Raw genomic sequence first — 17280 nt, forward strand, 5'->3', positions numbered from 1 at the left:
AATTACAGTAAGAATGGTCCAATGAAATTTTGCATAAACACAATACACAATCTCAGTAGGAAGTCAAGGACACACTTGTTATTGCATACAAATACACAAGGATATTTTCTCCCAGGACTTGTCTCCAAGCAGCAGTTCGCAGCAAACAAGAAGCCATCAAGTGTCGTCAATGAAAAACGAAATTTATTTTTCCATAAAGAAAGACGATATCCACCTAGATAGAATAGGACTGAGGACTGAACCAATCATGTACTGTAAACTTGGATAGTTACCATTATTTTTGCCTACCATGCATTTATATAACTTATGACTTAAGGGCTTATGTATGTTTAAACTTTCAGTTTTCTTGTTTTTTTGGTGATTTATTTTGTTTGCATTCAGTTTCATGTTTCTTTAAAATGTGATTTACTCATATTTGAATTCAGTGATGATTCTTTTTAATATTACTTAATCAAGTACTTGTTCATATTCATATCAGTTTTATGTTTCTCTGAATGTTACTTACTCAAGAATTTATTCATGTTTACATTTCAATTTTGATTGTTGCCCTTAATGTTACTTAATCAAGGATTTGCTCATGTTTACATTCACTTTTGATGTTTTTGAGTCAAAGTTTCAATATGATTTCCAAGAAGCATAAGTTAGGAGTCCTCTTGTAGGTATAATATTTGCTTCAGCTTAGATAACGCTGTCGGAGTCAGCGAGGTAGCGGGCCGAGACTGTAATAGTGTGGCACAGTGTCGTTATTCCAAAAGACAATAACTTAATAATACTTAAGAAAAAAGGCACGAAACGGATAATAAGGAAGAAAGGGAAAGGGAATAATACGATAATGATTTTTCTTAGCGAAGGGATTTTGTTACTCCAAACATTAGGCTTTTAGCCATTAGACATCTGGTTTTCATCTCCCCCAAAAGCCTCTGTCCGTACCAGCGATTAGTGACCAACAAGAGATTATAGTCGACGAGGGATATCGCCAGGCACCTTCGAGAAATTAGAAACTACTCTCATTAGCACCTATGACTAATCGGCGTTCCCTTCGTGAACAGGTCAGAGAGAGCCATCTGGCATACGTTAAAAAGGAATTCTATGACCCTCAGGCCCGTTGTTAGAAAGAGGGAAGTACCAAATTCTTAAAAGCTCCACCCTCCCAAAGGTAGGCCTCTAGTATCGACGAATCAAAAGCCATGAGTGTCGGTCATAAGACAGCCCAAAAGGGGTATCAACGAATGACCTATGAGGTTACTAAAAGGATACGCCCCTAAGAAGCCAGGACATGAAGAAGGAGGCGTATACAAATTCAAAGCCTACGAATTACTGTAGAAGACCTGACAGGAAGGCGGTCTTGTATATGTTTGCAGCCACTAAGGCACAAGAAGTCTTTCAGAAAATGCCACACCCAGTCAAAATCCAAAAATCCAAAGGCGGTGCTAAGGAGATTTCAACCCCAACAAAAAGGGCGACAGAGAGAAAAGGGAGGAGAGAAAAAAGGGGGTAGGGAACAGAGAAGCCAAGAGAGAGAACAACTGGGGAGCCTGAGGGGAGAACTGCAGTGGCATGGCCGTGAAACAGAGAAAGACAGAAGAATCCCCAGAAGAAGAACAGGTGCAAAAGTGTGGTGTGCGAATTAATCAAAGACAGTGAAAGTGACAATCAATACTCAGTAAATTTCCCTCGTGCCTATAGACTCGTAATTGCAACAAGTGCCAATTAAGTTTTATCAGCCCAAGAGCCCAGTAACTCAGAAGGTGGAAAACATGTGTAAGAACCCCTAACGAAGAATAAACTTAATGCAAAGAAAACAATATCAATTAATTTCTCATCTAACAGAACCCCTTTACCTAATTCCCCAAAGTTACAGCCTCCACGGCACACGTTACCTTAGATCTGTGCAAAGAAAGTAAGTACCGTCACATATATCATATATATATATATATATTATATATATATATATATATATATACTATATATATATATATGGACTGGTAAAGGTGTTCTGTAACAACAGAATTCCATCTAATAAAAGGAGCCCATAAAAAAACACCAAAATGTAGAGAGAAAAAAAGTACTATATTTCAGAGAACTGCTGTCTCTCTCTTCAGGTATATGAATGAGAAAAGTTTACAGAAAAGGTGGTATTTATACCAAGAGATTCGCCACAAGTAAGACCAATTTAGGTCACCCCCGCTGATAATCTTCCTTTAATTCTTCTTAAGCGTTGGTTGAATGAACACTGCGTCGACGATGTCTGATGTCCAATCCCTTTTGAGATGTCATTACCTGCTTCTCTTTTATTAAGGCCGATTCCATCATTTGACTCTTGTACCGGCAGTTGCTTGCTATAAATTACACGTGACATATTCCAGTTTATTCTATGGTTAGTCATTTATATGACTGAAAATAGCGAGTTCTGTTTTTCCATACCTAACTGACCGTTTGTGTTGTATTAATCTCTGGGGAAGTGATTTACCTGTAAATCCGATGTAAGATTGGTCACAGTCCTGGCATGGGAATCTCATATACCCCCGAGTCTTTGGGCGATGTCTTTTGTTGGACGTTAATCAGGGATTTGGCTAAGGTATTTGGGTAGGTAAATGCAAAGGGTGGGGAATTTTTATTTTATTGTTGGGTGTGTCTCTGGTCTTGTCTTTAGGGGGTCGGTAGAAAATTACGTTTGCTTTTTGAATTGCTTTCTCAATTATATGGTCAGGATACTTTAAAGATGAGAGTTGCTTGCGAATTAGTTCAAATTCTTTTTCCAGGAAATCTGGGGAACAAATTCGTAAGGCTCTTAAGAATAGGTTGCTAGAAAAATAAAGTAGTGAATATATGAAAGTGAGAACGTTGGTTTTCTGTATATGGTAAATACAAATTTACCATATACAGAAAACCAACGTTCTCACTTTCATATATTCACTACTTTAGCTATCATGACAATACTATCAAGATAAGTCTAGCTAGCAACCTATTCTTAAGAGCCTTACGAATTTGTTCCCCAGATTTCCTGGAAAAAGAATTTGAACTAATTCGCAAGCAACTCTCATCTTTAAAGTATCCTGACCATATAATTGAGAAAGCAATTCAAAAAGCAAACGTAATTTTCTACCGACCCCTAAAGACAAGACCAGAGACACACCCAACAATAAAATAAAAATTCCCCACCTGGAGACGATTAAGAGAGTTACTCACACCCTTGGGAAATCCAACCCTTTTGCATTACCTACCAAATACCTTAGCCAAATCCCTGATTAACGTCCAACAAAAGACATCGCCCAAAGACTCGGGGGTATATGAGATCCCATGCCAGGGGGACTGTGACCAATCTTACATCGGATTTACAGGTAAATCACTTCCCCAGAGATTAATACAACAAACAAAGGTCAGTTAGGTATGGACAACAGAACTCGGCTATTTTCAATCATATAAATGAACATAACCATAGAATAAACTGGAATATGTCACGTGTAATTTATAGCAGCAACTGCCGGGTACAAGAGTCAAATGATGGAATCGGCCTTAATAAAAGAGAAGCAGGTAATGAACATCTCAAAAGGGAATTGGACATCAGACATCGTCGACGCAGTGTTCATTCAACCAACGCTTAAGAAGATTAAAGGAAGATTATCAGCGGGGGGGTGACCTAAATTGGCTTACTTGTGGACGAATCTCTTGGTATAAATACCACCTTTTCTGTAAACTTTTTTCTCATTCATATACCTGAAGAGAGAGACAGCAGTCTCTGAAATATAGTACTTTTCTCTCTACATTTTGGTGTTTTTATGGGCTCCTTTTATTAGATATATATATATATATATATATATATATATATATATATATATATATATATATATATATATTATATGTGTGTGTGTGTGTGTGTGTGTGTGTGTGTGTGTGTGTCGCATTTTAAAAGGCTTCATAAGAGGGTTAACGCTTATAATTTTACGAAAAACTTCAATAACGTATGTAACGAATCTTCCAAAATTCCGAACATCAAAACAGTCTTCACATATTCACAAACTGAACGAATGATACGACTTAAATTCAGCTTGATTAAGGTTCATCATACATATCTAAATTTAAGTATATCACTTATGAAAGATAAATCTGCTGTGATCACCAAGGAAGATCAGGTATCGCTGACATAAAAGGGCCCTTGTATAACTGTCGAAGTATTATGGTCAAGAAACTCTGAACCTCAAACTTAAAATCAACGTTCCGAAGCTTTTAACAGACCATAGTGGCCTGAAGTGAGCGGCAGTGGGTCGCTATGACACCCGTGACGGCAGAAGAACGAACTATAACTGGTTCACTTAAGGTAGATTCTTGGGTGATCCCTATGCCTACGAGACGTTAGTTTGGCGGCTGCTGATTGGCTGGGAGCTGCCTACCTCCCGGTACCAGCCAATCAGCGGCCACCAAACAAACGTCTCGTAAGAATAAGGCTCATCCGAGAATCTACCTTAAGTGAATCAGTTATAGTGACGTCAGTAGTTAAATTTAGACTGACCCAAAGTCTTTGAATGTAAACCGTTTCATGTCACTTCATAGAAGCTCGAGTGTGGAGATTGCTTGGGGCTGCTACCTTAATCAAGGCGCATTCGGACGTTTAATCTTGGTCTTGTCATTCTTGGTGATCCAGCAGCAGCGTAATCGTGTCGCTTCTAATAACATTAGTAGGTTCTGTCCGCATGAAAATATTATTAGAATCGAACAATGTCGGTTATGATTACAGTCTTATCTTTCTCAATAAATAAATTGGGTAAATAATTAATTAATGGAGGTATATTATTATTATAATTTTTGGGGGGTTGGGGGGGTGGCCTATCTCAGTCCTCCAATTCGACTGAGTGGTATTTATAGTGCGGGGTTCCGGGTTGCATCCTGCCTCCTTAGGAGTCCATCACTTTTCTTATAATGTGCGCCGTTTCTAGGATCACAGTCTTCTGCCCGAGTCCTGGAGCTACTTCAGCCTCTAGTTTTTCCAGATTCCTTTTCAGGGATCTTGGGATCGTGCCCAGTGTTCCTATGATTATGGGTACAATTTCCACTGGCATATCCCATATCCTTCTTATTTCTATTTTCAGGTCTTGGTACTTACCCATTTTTTCCCTTTCTTTCTCTTCAACTCTGTTGTCCATGGTATGGCGACATCAATGAGTGATACTTTCTTCTTGATTTTGTTCATCAACGTCACGTCTGGTCTATTTGCACGTATCACCTTATCTGTTCTAATGCCATAGTCCCAAAGGATCTTTGTCTGATCGTTTTCTATCACTCCTTCAGTATTATTATTATTATTATTATTATTATTATTATTATTAATCAGAAGACGAATCCTATTCATATGGAACAAACCCACAGGGACCAATGACTTGAAATTGAAGCTTACTAAGAATATGGTGTTTATCAGAAAGAAGATGAGGTAATGGGAAATACAGAAAGGAGAGGTCTCCCTTATCAAAAAGGGAAAAATAAATTAATAGATTAAGTGTAAGTAAATTATTAAAACGCAAGGAGAACTGGGTTGCGATTGTTATTACTATATATGTCTTTGTAGGTAAAAATAGAACAAAAAATTAGGTCCGCCAATATTCCTCAAAACTTAATACTAATATTTACAATTTCCTTCCAGTTAGTCGGGGAACGGCGTTTGTCCTGCGTAGAGAGAGAGAGAGAGAGAGAGAGAGAGAGAGAGAGAGAGAGAGAGAGAATTATACAATAAACACGGGAGAAGCAAAGGCCTTGGTTTTGGAAGATAAATGCTCAAAGAGAAAAAACTGAAAAATATCAAATATTGGTGATTGCCTTACTTCGTTTCTTATGGAATTATTCATGACTCACAGCACCATTAACGTTAATGCCAGTAAATAAATCACGAAATTCGTTCGGAATTTATGATATCAAGCCATCACTTTATGATTTTTTTTTAGATTAGTTTTTACTTAATGAATGCTAAGCAACCACGCGTTACTTTTCACGGCACGTTTATTTAAAGTGACATTTCTTTTTTCTTTCAGGCTACAAGTATTCATCAAGAGGGCATAATCCGAAAAACATTAAACGAGGTAGAAAGATGAACTACCTTTGAAAGAAGAAAAATTCAAACCATTAAAAAAATACTTACATTCAACACTAAAACTTGACATATTGAAGTTGGTTACGAGAGAGTGAACTCTCGCGTAAATCGAATGAAACACCAATAATTTGGTGAATGTATTAAGTTTAATGTCTAATGACAACGTAAGTACTGTCTCAAATTCTCTAGTTGGTTCTCTAAACAAAGTTACGCAGTCTTTCTGTAGTCCTTGTTTTCATAAAGCACAAGAATCTAGATATACCTCTAAGAAAGGTTTGTTCATCTTGAGAGAAGCTGTTGAAAACAATAAAACATTTAAGGAAATTCTCAGCATAAATCGAGCTAAACCGTGAATGCACCAGTTCACTGAACCATAATTCTACTCACGAACAGATATGACAGATAAAAGCCAACCAAGAACTGAGAAATGCTGAAAGCAATTCTAAGAGCAAAACCAATAAGGAATTTCCTTCTGTTGGTCATAATTCTACTGGTGGCATTACATCATCATCTTTTCAACAGTCTGAACAATCAACCTGAACACGTCGAGAAAAAATCGAATATTTTGTGTAAGGAATCCGAGCTTTCGCTAACATCAAAAAATGAGGATCGGCCAATCTACAATTCACATCAGAATTTCGTACGAGTCGCTGAGATCAGGAGTGTTATGGTAAGAAAATGGATTATCTTTAAAGATTTGGTTTTGTAGCGAGGATTCATGTGAGCAGATCACTTTTTAATGAATACAGATGTGAATAATTTATTTTTCGCAGAGAATTGTCCAATGCGTTGATTCGTTGAATGTAAAGAAAATTTCCAATTTTTTTCTTTCGTGCTTCAATGCTCATTTCTGTGGCCAGTATGTGTTTTTATTGATGTTATCAAGCGTGATGATAATTTGAAATCACAAAGATTTTACTTGCTAGTCTGTTTATTGGTATATAGTGGTTTTAGCTTAGTCGAATTTAACTCAAAGTTCCATCATACGTTCTTGTTCGTTGTCTTCTGCACCCCCCCCACCCCCCTCCACCCCCATCCCCCCCACCCCTTCATGATAAATATTAGCATAGCTTATTGTTTAATTAAACTATTTAGCCAACGTCATGAAAACTACGTTAATACTGGATTAAAAAACGATGGTAAGCGACAGGTAAACTACTTGGTGGGTCTAACCAAATAAATAAACTGGGGGCTTCAAATATCATCGGCATCCATTATCGTTTCTTAGTGGAACTATTTGGGTCTCGCTGCCCATTTTGGAAACCGAAATTCATAGAAATTGTAATGTTTCTTGCTTATGCAAAGATGCAAAATAAAAATATCCTCAGGGAAGTTTGAACTGACGTTATGTCAATTTCTCTTTACTCAGAGAGAAAATCCGCCATTACGAGGAGCTGTTGGGACTCACGTGAACACCGCCAATGTTGTCCAACACAGCCACGTGTGGGTCGGGGATAAATGGCACGAGCTATCAGCACAATCAAGAGTCTGTATGGCCACGCACACAACCGTGGAATATCTATTTTGGGTGGCCTCCCAGAGCTGGAGTGGCCCAATGTCCATCGCCGTGTTTGCTCCAGGAACCGACTACTACGTGGCCGTGGCTATGATTCATTACCTCAGGAAGTGCTTCCCTTCAGTGCGGGGATCGGCCAGCTTCCACATCATGTACCCGAGGGAGAGGCCTCCTCGTTTCTCAAACCAGTCGGTGACTGAGAAAAAACTTCGATGCGACGATCCTGAAGGGGTCAACCAACTCCTCCTCGCACTCCGAAATGAACCTCCGCTGCGCGTGTACCCTCAGAACCACAACAGGAATTTGGCCAAGACGAACTGCCCCACTCATTATTCCATGACGATAGACATCGATATGATAACTCCTCCGTCCATGTCGGAAAATTTGACGAAGTTCTTTGACAGAACTGACGCGAGCAACCCTTGCAAGAAGTGCGCCTTCGTCGTGCCGGTTTACGAGGTTGAAAGCACTGCTAATTACAGACCGAAAGACAAGCAGGAACTTACTACCCTCATCAATAATCGTCTAGCCCGCCGGTATCATATCAAGGTATGTTTTTAAAGATATTGTTGTGTTTTGTTGTTGACTCGAGAAATGCTCAGTATTAGTGAAAAACCTCGCCAATTAGAATAAAATTTATTATCCTCTATACGCTGCCGTAAGAGTATACAGTACATTCATTCTCCACTTCAGTAAATTCACCCTGCTTACACACATTTCCCATTGCATATCTTCCTCTCACGTTCATAACGAAATTTCAATTGCACATCGTTTTTATAACCACGTAAGCTAAAGCAGTGTTTCGTGTATGTAGACTACGGAATGAAAACCCATAATCATGACCTTAAACAATTAATGCCTAAAAATATAAAAAGAAAATTCAAGGAGTAGAGTAGGGTGTCGTGAAATAAGAATAGGTTATAGATGTCAATAACACCACGAAAGAGGTCTTGGTGCCATGGGAAAGAAGAAATTCACTCGGGTAACTTGCATGACGACGAAATACTGACTTCGACATGGTTCGTGTGTGAGATGACCTTATCCAGCAGTATTAGTGGTAAAAATATAACTTTAGATCATATTCTCAAAGTACTTGTTATTTTCATTCTCAACTTTGCTTTTCCCTAAAATAAATTAAAAAGATGACCGTGGCTGTTATTTTTCTTGTGCTTTTCTCTGAAATTGACATCTGTCGCCCCATCTAGGGGAAGCTAACGTCACCTATCCTAAATGCTTTTGTAATTATGGACCTAATCCATAGTCCCTCGGTTTCCATGGTCACTTTTATACCATACCACAAAAGCAAAGGAAGCTTGAATCTAAGCATGAATATCATGGCCATAAAAAATTTATAAACTGCAAGTAGCAAATATTAAATCAAACATCTTAAAAAACTGCTATACATGTTAGAACAAACGCCTTAGAAAACAATTATACGAAGATTTCCATCCATAAATTTCGTTCGAATAACGATATTACTTACGACTAAGATATGCCTTGTTTCATCCGATGGGAGCTGATTCAGACCAACTTCTTACAATTCTGAACCATATTACAGTATCATCATTCATGCTTGGCTCAAAACACTTGAAATACTGAGGTTATATCCACACTAGCCTAAAACATGCCATAAACGTGTTGGCCCTTCGTCGCGCACACATCACCAACAGACGGAATATAAGTCTGCGACTTGTAGGTATTTCTGACCAGTGCTTCTCAGGATTATCCAGCATTTTCCAAAGGTAAATTTTCCAATTACTGGCGTTGATTCGTTTTCAACCTATTTGTGATATATATATATATATATATATATATATATATATATATATATATATATATATATATATATATATATATATATTCATTTATTATATGTGTGTGTATGCATAAACAATGCTCGTTCAGATTACTCTAAAATAAAGTATAGTTTACTATGGCACTAAAATATTAGAAGCAGCGTCGAGAATATTTATGCATTCCCAGGCTTTTCCATTACCCGAATCCCCTTTGGATAAGATTGCCCTTCATAACGAAGTTTCTCCCCATTTCGTGTTGAGAAATTAGATCCCTGCAGGCACTTCAGAGGTTAAATAACTCGAAGTTCTCTCATCGCCTCTCAGTTTGGCCTCTTCATACATCGTAAACTCCAATAAACTGGCGAAAGCAATGCAAACTCGTCTCAGTTTATCACGACGATGCTCGCGGTTGTCTGAAGTTTTCCAGAAAAATATGAACATTAATCTGGTTTCCCACTTATGTTATATATTATAATATATATATATACTATATATAATCGAATATATATATATATATATATATATGTATGTATGTATGTATATATATGTATGTATGTATATATATATATATATATATATATATATATATATATATATATATATATATAGTATGTATATATATATATATATATATATATATATATATATATATATATATTATATATATATATATATATATATAATATATATATATAGGTATATATATATATATGTGTGTGTGTGTGGTGGGTATGTCTATATATGTATATATATATATATATATATATATATATATATATATATATATATATATATATAATATATATATATATAAATATATATGATATATATATATATAATATATATATATATATATACATATTGGTGTAACCAGATTAATTTCCACGTTTCTGTAAACTTCAGACACCCACGAGCATCATCGTGATAAAATGAGATGAGTTTGCGTTGCTTAGCGCCAATTTATTGGAGTTTACGTTGTCTGAAGTGGCCAAACTGCGAGGGGATGAAGGAACAACATTTATTAAGAACTTTCTGATATTCATACAGTCAAGCTAGGATATTTGCTTTCGTACGAAATTTCGCAATTAGAGTGATATGTGTTTTGAAGTGGCTAAATTAAGTACAAACTGACACACATTCACATCTACACACACACACACACACATATTTAGATATAGATAGACAGTATATATTATACTATATATGTTAATATTCCCAAAAATCTAAAAACAAGAATGAAACTTATCAACTGTTATATAAGCTTTGGTTAATAAAGTTAAATGTAGCTTTAATGCAACGTCTTTGTCACTGGAGAATTTAGAATTGATGACTACATATTTGCAATGGCACGTTTGCAACACCCCCCCCCCCCCATCCCCCCCCCCCCCTCTTCTCTCTCACTCTCTCTCTCTTCTTCTCTCTCTCTCTCTCTTCACTTGTCTTCCCTTTTCGATAAGTAACTTCACATATTAATTTATAACATATGTTATTGATAATGTTTTAAATATACCATCTACACACTTTCCATAAGAAATGTAAAATTGTTTTAAATTACCTTATGCTTTAAATTACCTTATGCTTATGAAGATCCTGTATTTTTAGAATAATAATCTGTAAAATTGTTATGTTCTCAGTATTATTCTTTTAAAGGAAACAGATTATGTGAGGTAAATTTTGCTACAAGTTTGTTATTTTTTCCGATTTATCTCTTATCAAAATCCTTTACATTTACATATATTTCTGGCCAAGGTTTAAAATCTTAACATATTTCTATAGCAGAATAGTAATATATATCCTAGTTGATGGTCTAAAACCTTTCTTTTTCGTTTTAAAGGATATATATATATATATATATATATATATATATATATATAATATATATATATATATATATATATATATATATATATATATATATATATATATATATATACTATATATATATATATATATATATATATAGTACTATATATATGTACATACTTGAGGGCTAAAAACTTTCATTTTCTTTTTAAAGGATTAAGATATATATCATATATATATATATATATATATATATATATATATATATATATATATATATATGTGTGTGTGTGTGTGTGTGTGTGTGTGTGTGTGTGTTAGTGTGTGTGTGTGTGTGTGGGGTCAAATGACCCCATTAACTAAAAGGAGAGAACTCCTAACTGATAGCTAGACCTACCTTTGTTGATTCCCATCGCCTGGCTTTCCTGTAGCTAGTCTTAGGCGAATTCAAACTCTCGCTATACGAAAATATAATTTTCATTTCCCAAAATAACTAACATGAAAAATAAAATAAAGTGAATTAAAGAAATCCCAAGAAGATAATTAAAACTCCGTTACCCTTCTACGTGATCATATTGGATAAAATGAATTAAAGAATCCCAAAATCATTAAGGCACCGTTACTACCTTGCATAACCATATCCCCATTGTCAAACGACTCTGTGAGTCTTTATCAATAAACGTCTTATAAATCTTTCAGTGTTCCCTCCACTTCCGCGTTCACAGTTTCTAAAAACCTTCAAAGTTTTTCTTTCACTATACCTTATCCCCAAGAATCTCCAAGCACTTCCTATGGTATGGTTTAACTCACGCCTGTCGTATAATTCCCCTCATTAATTACCATACCACTGATTTTATCTCGTTCCTTGACTTCAAACAGACGTCAGAACGCCCGCATGCAAATAGAGACACGAACGTACGCATGCATGTCTCCTCCGGTGTACATGCGTTTTCCATTTCACACGCACTCCTTGACCCTTGAACGGGCACTTGTACATTCCGTGTATTCAGGCCACTTGCGCGCCTGCGACCTCTTCGATGCGGCCGGGTATGTTTACGAAAATTTGTCCTATACAAGCGATTCCCATACACGTTCAAAAAAAGCGTCAAAATTTTGCATCAAAATTTTGATATCAAAATTTTGATGCGAAATTTGAGTGTGTGTTGGACGTTTTGATGTCAAATAAAGATTTGAAGCAAAATTTTGATTGATCAAATCCTTTTACGTATTTTTTTGACGAGTCGTCAAATTTTTGATGGCGTGTGTGGGCTTCTGTCAAAATTTTGATCACACATTTTAGTTCGCAGGTGACTGACGAGGAGATAGGATCGCCATGTCTGTGAAGAAGGAGGCCGAAAAGAAATTTTTGATTGAAGTTTTAGGGAGTGTAGAGCCAATGCTGTTTTTATCGCTAAATTAAACCATCACTGAAAAATTATTTCTAAATATTTCTATTTTGAGGCTATTGTAGTTGAAGTACAGAATTTTTCAATCTAATTCGTATATAAAGTATTTGAAAGCCAACTATAATTTTGATTAAAAAAACCATCAAAAACAGTCAGTATTTTTCATACATAAAATACCTATTAATTCTCTCATTACAAACAAGATAACCCTAAAACGTTCCTAACGTTATAAAGTACAGAATTTTGCATAAAAGAGTCGTGTAATATATATATATATATATATATATATATATATATATATATATATATATATATATATATATATACGTATATATATAGATATATATATCTATATATATATATAATATATATATATATATATATATATATATATTATATATATATATATAATATATTCCTGTATATATATATTATATATATATATCTGTGTGTATATATATATATATATATATATATATATATATATATATATATATATATATATATATATATATATATATATTAGTATATATATAAATGTGTGTGTGTTTGAGTGTGTGACTCATCATTCAACTGCAATGCACTGATACAATACTATTGATCCTAATCCTCAAAAAGATTTTTTTTTTAAATCGGAACACCATCTTGGTGATCATATTATTCAATTATGTTCTAATGTTATTTTATTTTCAATTTTTTAACCCGGATATTCATATGAATAGTCTAATGGTAACTGATAAGAGATGTAGCGAGACAGACAACAAAATTTAGCTAAGGTTACCACTTAAAATTTGTTTTCTATAAAGCAGTTTTTAGAAAACGTAAATAATTTATAGGTAACTACTCAATCTGTAAAGACTATTCTTAAGCATAAGGTAATTTTAAATCATATTACTTTTTATGGAACGTACGTAGATAGTGTACTTAAAACATTAATAATAACATTTGGAAAATAAATATAAAAGATTTATAAAGCAAAATCTTTTGGGGAGGCTACCTAGAATTGAAAAGAATAGAATATACTAGAATTTTTGGCGCACAGACCTGTGATGTCATTCAAAGCTGAAACAGAAATTAACAGTAAAAACCTTTGAAACTTATATTAGAACAGGCTGGAAAATATGCTGGAGAAGGAGAATTTGAACTAAGGTAAAGTTGACGAATGAAAGCGCTTGCCGCTAGGGGTCGAAGAGATGCTACAAAGAAGCTTCAGTAATGACTACAGTACCGTACTGACGACACTATCCCCCTACTCTCTCGTTATTAAATATAAAAATGGATATCAGTTTTATATTATCTTTGGTGTAATTCCTCACGTATCAGAGGATAAGACGTATTTTCTCTGGAAGTAATCAACACTTCTCGCCTTCAGGTTTGGTCCCCAAACCAAGGAAACTCCAAGCTCGATCTCTGGGAGACCGAAGTTCTTGACAGAGAAGAAAATGAAGAAGAGATGGGCTACAGAATTCTCTATAACATCACCAGCTACGAGAAATTCTGGGAGCCTATTCTGATCGTACCATACACCGCTCCCCTGTTTGACGAACGCTTCATAGGATATGGTTACGTTCGTAACAGTCAGGTAACGGAATGACGCAGGTGGGACACTCACTGGTTTTGTTACTTTATGCTAATGTTGTTCTTATCCTTTTTATCTAAGAAAAGTGTTCCGCGGTTTACTTTGCAAAATTTATTACGTTATCTTCGTGGTCACTCCCACACAGACGACATAATATAGAATATATATATATATATATATTATATATATATATATATATATATATATATATATAGATATATATATATATTCTGTGTGTGTACATAATATATATATATATATATATATATATATATATATATATATATATATATATATAAATATATTAATATCGAAAGGTGTTGAAGAAGGCTGCATTAAACATATGTCACTTTATTCTCATTGCGACGTTTCGAAACCAATATCTCATTCAATCCAGGCTAAAAATAAAAAGATATAAAAAACTGATATAAAATACCGAACATTAAATTATTTTGTTGACATAAAAAAACACATTGAATAAAGTAATACAAAGGAAAGTCCACAACATTGAAATAACAAGTTACTCTAAAAAAATGAAATAGAATAAAACGAAATATAATAAAATAATAAAAAAGGGCATTATTAAAATTAGGGATAGTTAAAAAAAAGACACTTGATCTCAACGACGTTCGGTTGCTGTATGGGAAACGCATCGAAAGTAAACAAGAAGGATCTCCTTTAAGCAATGTACAAGGGAACAGATGAAGAGTGGTTGTCAAGGTTGGAACTAGTTTCTTTACAGCTAGAGATTCTAAAATTGGAAGGTGATGTTCTGTATGGACTTGATAACAATATCCTTGAAATTCCCTTATAGTTTATACTTTTTATTTACAAAAAAGTTTCCCATGATTTGTAATGTTAGATAGTTCTGGGTTGGACAGTTTACACCCTGTACGGAAACCAATGCCCATATGTGTATCACATCTCACCTTAAGCAAGCGGCGCGTGTTTCCAACGTACGTCTGCCTATTGCATCGGCAGCAAGTATAATGTAGACAACGCCGGATTGCATTAAGGGAGGTAATCTCTCTTTATGACGCAACATATTACCGATAGCTCTAGGGTTCATTAAGATAAACTTAACATCAACAGCTGGAAAATGATTAATTAAAATTCTCCTTAAGGGAGGTAAAAAAGAGGTATCATGCATATAAGGAAATCGTATATTAAACTTGAGTTTCTGGGCCAAATGTATAGCTGCTGGAGGAGGAAATGAAATTTCCAGAGTTTTCCTGACATATTTGTCTACATTTATACTTGCTGCCGATGCAATAGGTGTAAACTGTCCAACCCAGAACTATCTAACATTACAAATCATGGGAAATTTTGTAAAAATAGTATAAACTATAAGGATTCCAAGATATTGTTATCAAGTCCATACGAACATCACCTTCCAGTTTTAGAATCTCTAGCTATAAAGAAACTAGTTCCAACCTTGAACAACCACTCTTCATCTGTTCCCTTGTACATTGCTTAAAGGAGATCCTTCTTGTTTACTTTCGATGCGTTTCCCATACAGCAACCGAACGTCGTTGAGACAAGGTGTCTTTTTTTTAACTATCCCTAATTTTAATAATGCCTTTTTATTTATTTTTATATATTTCGTTTTATTTTATTTCATTTTTTAGAGTAACTTGTATTTCAATGTTGTGACTTTCCTTGTATTACTTTATTCAATGTGTTTTTTTATGTCAACAAAATAATTTAATGCTGTATTGTATATCAGTTTTTTATCTTTTATTTTAGCCTGGATGATGAGACATTGGTCTCGAAACGTCGCAATGAGAATAAAGTGGCATATGTTTAATGCAGCCTTCTTCAACGCCTTCTGATTTGTACTGCCGAGGAATAGCCTAACCATTATGATGAATTTATATATATATATATATATATATTATGTATATCAGATATCTATATATATATTATAATATATATATATATATATATATATTGTTGTAGTTATCCGTTCCAGGTATCAATTTGCTTACCCGAATAACAGGAACGAAAATTTTTTCTATTCATATAAACATCTACTGATTTACTTTTGGCACATTCATCCATTCCTCTAAAACAGGTCTATGAACTTCATAGGCGACGCTATAAATTCCACGTACTGGACAATGCCTTCCTTACCCATCGTGGGTTTCAGTCAACGAAAGAGTACACTTCGTTGAGAAAAGCCCAGATAGAGGTAATCCTTCAGTGTGTAACAATGTTTTACTCTTTCATCTATGTTACTGAGTATATACTGCCAAGGGCAAAGTAAAAACATCGATCCTAGTGTTGTTGTAAAATGAATCTTGGCCTATACCATATTATGGTGATGGTGCTCTTTGAGTAGCTCCCCGTTCATTCTGCTCTAAATGTTTATTTTGTGTGTTCATGTTAAAAAAGAAATATACAAGGGGATCATTTGTTCTCTGTATGCAACATTTTAAGGAGAAAGCAGTGACATACAGAGAAAGGAATAGTTATAGAAATGCCTTTCTCTATCAAGTTGTCAAGGAATTACTGTTTAAAATCTTTATTTCCTTTATCGTTATTACTTTCATAGATGTTGCTGTATAAGATAGCAAATATTTCGTCATATGACTTCTAGGAATTAGATGAAAAGTCAACAGAATAATCTTCGTAATAACCGTTCTATAATTCAGTCATTTGAAAGCCCTATCTTCATCCCTAAACCTTCTCTATTGCAGGCAAACAGCTTCCGCTTTTCCAGTTTCAAGAAAGAATTGAAGGTTCGTATGAAATATGAAGCTAGGGAGAAAGAAGCAAGAACTTGATTATTACTGTTATTATGCACTATATGTAATAAAGTTCCGAACACAAAAACACAGCACCACACACACGCATATATATATATATATATATATATATATATATATATATATATATATATAATACATATATATATATATATATATATATATATATATATATATATATGTGTGTGTGTACAGTATATGTGTTACTCATAGATAAGCGGCTCTCAACTGACATCTATAGGATGAAATCTTAGCCTATGCTGATGCGCTTACCACTTAAAATTCCCTTTGGGTGTAAACTAATCTGAAAGTATAGTGAATAGTGAATTCGAT

General features: G+C 34.6%; 1 protein-coding gene across 1 annotated transcript; it reads left to right on the forward strand.

The window, feature by feature from the left end:
• Positions 1 to 6046: 6046 nt before the first annotated feature.
• Positions 6047 to 16965, forward strand: LOC135225249 (beta-1,4-glucuronyltransferase 1-like). Its single transcript, XM_064264581.1, has 5 exons — positions 6047 to 6749; positions 7449 to 8144; positions 13973 to 14182; positions 16254 to 16370; positions 16879 to 16965. Exons 1-5 carry the CDS (start codon positions 6507 to 6509, stop codon positions 16963 to 16965), a joined length of 1353 nt encoding a protein of 450 aa, XP_064120651.1. The 5' UTR covers positions 6047 to 6506.
• The last annotated feature ends 315 nt before the right edge of the window (positions 16966 to 17280 follow it).

The sequence above is a fragment of the Macrobrachium nipponense genome, chromosome 13 (genome assembly GCF_015104395.2).
Source record: "Macrobrachium nipponense isolate FS-2020 chromosome 13, ASM1510439v2, whole genome shotgun sequence".
NCBI classification, from domain to species: domain Eukaryota; kingdom Metazoa; phylum Arthropoda; class Malacostraca; order Decapoda; family Palaemonidae; genus Macrobrachium; species Macrobrachium nipponense.

Bases quoted from the DNA above. Each gene is read 5' to 3' on its own strand.
- LOC135225249 (XM_064264581.1), top strand. From the start codon at position 6,507: ATGCTGAAAGCAATTCTAAGAGCAAAACCAATAAGGAATTTCCTTCTG. The intron at 14,183-16,253 runs GTAACGGAATGA...CCTCTAAAACAG, and splicing joins GTTACGTTCGTAACAGTCAG to GTCTATGAACTTCATAGGCG. The intron at 16,371-16,878 runs GTAATCCTTCAG...TCTCTATTGCAG, and splicing joins TGAGAAAAGCCCAGATAGAG to GCAAACAGCTTCCGCTTTTC.